This window comes from Neltuma alba, unplaced genomic scaffold (assembly GCF_004799145.2).
Source record: "Neltuma alba isolate B1F8T4 unplaced genomic scaffold, ASM479914v2 tig00003090_pilon, whole genome shotgun sequence".
In the NCBI taxonomy this organism is placed as follows: domain Eukaryota; kingdom Viridiplantae; phylum Streptophyta; class Magnoliopsida; order Fabales; family Fabaceae; genus Neltuma; species Neltuma alba.
Window position 1 is genome coordinate 15490 of NW_021633137.1, and position 5489 is coordinate 20978.

Here is a 5489-nt window from a genome sequence, read left to right on the forward strand (position 1 = left end):
AACTAAAACGGAGTCATATCAAGAAGGTATTTGGATTGTAACCAAACTATAGTTTCAGACATGATTTTACGATCTACAAAATAAATATATTAATTAGTTTACTTCGATTTGTAAAAAAATACTTTTCAAAAACATTTCTGAGTGTTTCCAAACACCCCCTAAGTCACATAAGCATAAAAACATTTTCACAGGATCAATTTATTTCCATACATAGGACTTAACTATTGAAAGTTTTCTTCAAAATAGAATACTGGGAAAGATTAATCTCAACTTGCAACAAAGTATTTTTAACAAAAACCCACAAAAAAGGCTCACTGGAGGAAATAATCTTCAATCAACTGACAGAATTGCAATAGATTGTAGCCACCACTAGAGTGGCCGTCACAACAAACGGCTTCTTTGGGATGTTTAGACCAGAAAACAAACCATGGTTTTTATCTCCACTGGTGTAAAGACATTTTTAAAATAATTAAAAAAACACTTTTCGAAGAACTCAAACACATCTTTCATTGCCTCATTGAATATTTGATGGGACAAAATTCAAAGAACTCAAAACACCTCTTTCATTGCTTTATTGCATATTTAATGTGGGACAAATTCAAAGCACGGGAAAACCAGCTAGGTGGCAGAGTCCCTTTGATACGCATACGGAGATTATAACGATACCTGTAAACAAAATCTTACTACAGAAGCACAAAAGGTTCAAAAAATAATTCGAGTCTTGGATGGACAACGATCCAAGGCTTCTCAATATCACTGGCAACCACTAGAGCCTCAAGCAGAATTATAGCAGGATTTTGCACTTCTGAATATCAGCAAGTGCAAAATCACCAGGACCACATAATTAGAGATAAGCCAAAAGTCATCACATTCAATTTATATCCGTTAGTTGTACTAGTAATGACATTTTATTTCTCCCCTGGTGGTCTCAGTCAAAGCATCATCCACATTTAGCAACAACAAAAAACACAAAAACATACTTAAAAGGAAAAGGAAAGCTATAGGGCGCCAGGATTAAAACCTGGCAACAAAGGGAGCGCTAATAAAGGCATGAGGTTTAACAAGCATTAATGCGAATAAATTAAGCTACAACAGTCCAACAAGAATTACTTAAATCCCAGAATAATCAGTATCAGTACTCTAAGTATTACTGCGAAGTCTCTCTAAAAAGAAGGTTCACAAATAACAAACATAAACGGACAGTCATTTTCACTCAATAAAAAATCAGCTCAGCAACTTCCTACTCGCTTTACAGACCTTTTTACCTGCTGTGCCTTTCCAAATCACTTGTACAAGTTGTTCATTATTTGAGGCCATGCAACTCCAAGCTTGGGGGCTCATGCATGTGGTTGAAACAATTGCGGCTGCTGTGACTGCAATGGTACATGCTGCATTTGCTGTTGATAAAGCTGAGGCTGTGGCATTTGCTGCTGGAAAAGCTGTTGCTGCTGATATGACTGAGGGAAAACATGGGACTGTGGCAACTGATGCTGAAACATCTGCGGTGGAGGCATTTGCTGTGGTGGAAACTCCGGCTGTTCTGATTGCTGTGGTGGCGGCTGTGACTGCACTTGCAGTTGATGAAGCTGCTGTGCTGGCTGTGTATCATCACTTAACGGTGCATTAATGTCCAGGGTTGCCAGTATTTCTAAATCTTGGATTGCCGCAATTGCAGTGACTGGGCTTTCATGGTTGAAATGAGGCTTAATCACAGCAAGGGATTCCTTCACTTTGGATTGCTGCAAATTACAGAACAGAGGCATGAAAGATCACATCTTTGAAATTCATAAATAACTGCGTATTCAGACACTTGTTTCAACTTACAAAATATTCAAGTTTCCTCTTGAACTCTTCATTAGCAGCTTTTTGTGCAGCAGCATCAGGAGTTGTTCCCTACATCCACAAAAATAAGACGAGCGATTATCTAAATAAGGAAATTATTCAAATATCAATAGCAGAGAAAGTAGATCATGCAACAAGTGTAATATTTTCCATGCATATGCTAAAGATAAAACAGCCAGGTGAAGCGCAGCAGTCGAACCACCTATAACATATCAACATGTGCTGACTGTTGAAAAATAAAACAAAACACATAATATATTAAAAACATGATTCAATCATGCATTTATGGCTTTATCAAGCTGCCTTTACCTTCTGCGCAATCCCCAAAAAAATGCAAAATCAAATCATTCAGAAATCATAAATGTCAGTTTTCAATTTTCCTCATTGCAAAATAAAATAAATTTGTGCATTCAAAAGCCACATTATTCCCCCAAAAAAAAAAAATCTCCAGAAGATTCATATTTTATATCAAACCTTTACAAAGGAGGAAAAAAAGAAACATGAAGGTAAAAACAACCAAATCGTGGCTAGATTCCTGCATTAAAAATCATCTCAATTAAATATATATCACTGCAAAGAAATATCACAAGGATAACAAAAAATGAATAGCAAAAATAAATAAATAAATCAAATATTAAACATTAAATTAAATATTAGACAATCAAATGGAAAGGGAAAAATATTTTGCTTGGTGCTCTGTATAATCCAAAACAAATACACACAAATAACAATCACACAGAGTACAATTATATCAACCACTCAGAGATGTCAATGTCCACTTCTTTAAAATGAAAAATCCAATTATTTGTGAGCCAACAAATTTCATTTGTCCTAAAAAGCACTCTTGTGATTTGTACCTTAAATGAAAGGTTTTCAAGATATATCTATTTAATATTTGTCACTGCAAATAAATATTAAGAACACAGACAAACGAAATACAAATACCGATACACAATCATTTAACAATTAAATAAAACTAAAACATAAATATGTTCAGCTTCCACCAAATATATTCCAACCTTTTAAATATTAAAAATTAAAAACACACTTGTAAGAAACAGCTACATCTTTTTCCCATGAAAAGACAGTGTTTTATAAAATAATATGAAATAAGTATACACAAATGTTATATGATATTCCCTTTTTTCCAGAAGATATTAATGATAAATATCAGAATCTAAGTCGTACACTCTTCATCTAAGAAATATTTTTAGTGCTCATTTATCATTAATTAATTAATATTAACAGTAAGTTAAAGTTAAGACAAGATTATGCTCAGCTTCAGCCAAATATAATTCAACACTTAAATCATATGTATAGAACAGGCTCCACTATTTTAATGAAGTAAAACTGTAACAAATATTGACAAGTATTATTAAATGTTTCCTTTATGACCATAAGGATAATAATTAGCAGTAAATATGAGAATAAAGCACTACATTATCCATCTCCTCAAAAATATTTCTGGTGTGCTCCTATATTATTTATTTTATATATACATATATACATGTATACGCGCGTGTGTGTATAAAAGGTAAGCATTCATCCTATTTACATTTACAATTATATTATAAAACAAATAAGCGATAAGATTTTTTTTTCAAAAATAAAACATGGGATGCAATTAAATTTATGACAATAAAAACCTAACAGTGATATCCACTTTAAGTACTGCTACCATATTAATAAAAAATATCTCCATTTTTAAATCATTGAACTTTCCCTCCAAAACCATATAGTAGAAAAAGTCAAGGAGGTATGCAAATAAAAGATCAACTACTATTAAGCAAAAAAATTGCAAAAATGAAATATCTATTTAAAAAACCAATTCAATCTTAGTAAATCATCAAACTCAATACAATGCTTAGTCTGACGAAAAGAAAACAAGCTGAAAAGAAAAAATCACAGGAGTAAACAAAAATTAACACTTTCACACAAAATATTCTGATGCAAGCAAGCAAAGTGTCGGCGATTACCTTCCTAGGCCGACCAACAGGTCTTCCAGTAGAGGTGCGAAAGACACCACGCCCACGTCCTCTTCCACGGCCTCGACCACGGCCAATAGCTCCAGAAGCAACTCCGGGAGCCTGCACTCCATACTTCTTCGGACGACCTCTACGCCTAGGAGCAAGAATTGGTGCGGTAGCATCCGTCACAGCTCCTTCCTGAGCGGTGAGTGAAGTAGGCCCTTGGGGAGCAGCGGTCGGGGCGGCAAAGGGAATCATCGTGGGTTTAGACTGAATTTTGGGCGGCCTGCCAGGTCGACGCTTCATCCCATTGGAGATTGCCATCACAGATTTCGGCTTAGGAGGACGCCCAGGCCTCTTTGCCAACCTAGATCTCCCAGTACCCGGAGGACGGCCTCTCCTAGAAGCCGTTCCAGGTAAGCCAACCCCCTCTGCTACGGCACTCTTGGGAGGACGGCCTCGGCCTCGTTTCTTCACTTCTGTGGGCTCATCAGCAAGCCCTAGGGCAACCCAAACAGGCTCCGCATTCTGCAGATTTTGCGGCGCGTTGGGCATGGACTCCGGCTGCTGCTCTGGCTGAGCCGAACCCTGAACCTGAGGCTGACCCTGAGGCTGAGCCGGAGGTTGCGCCTGCGGCTGAGGCTTCAGCTTCGGCGGCCTGCCACGTCCTCTCTGCGCAGTAGACGGAGAACCGTCAGATCTAGGAAGTTTATAAGACTTTTTGACCATAACAAGGAGTCCATTGTTCTTTAAGCGCTGAAGGTGGTAGGTCAACAAAGCAGGGTGAGTCGGTGGAAGGTTAGGATAAGCGTGCTCTATGTATTTCGCAATAGCCCTCTTACTAGACCCATTTTTCTCCTTCAGCGCCTCAATTGCTGCATAAATCATCTAATAAAACCAAAAACATGAATTAAAGATGTTAAGAATCTTCCAGAGACGAAAAGAGACACGGCACTTTCTTCTCCGTGGTTCAATCTTACCTCAGAATAAGGAGGGTGGTTCGCAGTGGGAGCAGCAGGCTGGGTGGAAACGGCATCAGAAGAAGCGGCAGCCGGAGCCGAATTCGCGACGGGGGCGACGGCGGCAGCGGTGGTCGTTGTCGCGGTGGTGGAGGCAGGAACAGCACCATAGTTGACAGGGAAGAGAGAAATTGGAGCCGGAAAGGTAGACGGAGGAGCAGGAGGGATCGAGGAAGGGTCCATGGCTCCGGATGAGGAAAGATCGAAAGTAGATTCAAGAAAAATTGAAAATATGGTGGAGAGAAAAAGTTATTACAGTGAGAGAAAGAGAGAGTGAGAGAAGGGGGTAGAGAGAGAAAGAAGGGTTAGGTTTGGTGGTTTTAGGAAGAAAGGGGGGTATTGAAGAAAATAAAGCGGTGGTGGAATTTGGGGGTAGTGCAGTGAATTATGATTGATGATGATGATGAGGGGATTGAGGCCAATCTCACCGTTGATAATTGTTCCTTTGTTTCAGATACCTGACGTGGACTTCATCCGTCCTTTCTTATCCTTTTTCTCATTCTTTTTAACAATCATATTATAATCTCGAAATATGGACGCCATTAATTTCTTAATTCCCCTTTTATATTTCCGCAACCCCCCTCTTTTGTTTGCACCTTGGCCCCCGGCTTTCTCTTGCTTTTCTAGTTTGTTCCCTCATTTCAATGTTTATTCATTTTCT

At 38.4% G+C, this 5489-nt stretch overlaps 1 protein-coding gene across 2 annotated transcripts; it reads right to left on the reverse strand.

Annotated features, from left to right (window-relative positions):
• Nucleotides 1–999: 999 nt before the first annotated feature.
• Nucleotides 1000–5151, reverse strand: LOC114740267 (translation initiation factor IF-2-like). 2 transcript variants are annotated; one of them, XM_028928389.1, is made up of 4 exons: nt 4790–5151; nt 3819–4697; nt 1825–1893; nt 1000–1739 (listed from the first exon to the last, which is right to left on the reverse strand). In XM_028928389.1, exons 1-4 carry the CDS (start codon nt 5009–5011, stop codon nt 1338–1340), a joined length of 1572 nt encoding a protein of 523 aa, XP_028784222.1. In that variant the 5' UTR covers nt 5012–5151; the 3' UTR covers nt 1000–1337. The 2 variants fall into 2 exon arrangements, with proteins under 2 accessions (XP_028784222.1, XP_028784223.1); XM_028928390.1 differs by having other exon boundaries at nt 3819–4481; nt 4790–5147.
• Between the last annotated feature and the right edge of the window lie 338 nt (nt 5152–5489).

Coding starts and splice junctions, on each gene's coding strand:
- LOC114740267 (XM_028928389.1), bottom strand. CDS start 5,011: ATGGACCCTTCCTCGATCCCTCCTGCTCCTCCGTCTACCTTTCCGGCT. Junction 4,698..4,789: donor ACCACCCTCCTTATTCTGAG/GTAAGATTGAAC, acceptor TGGTTTTATTAG/ATGATTTATGCAGCAATTGA. Junction 1,740..1,824: donor AGAGGAAACTTGAATATTTT/GTAAGTTGAAAC, acceptor TGTAATTTGCAG/CAATCCAAAGTGAAGGAATC.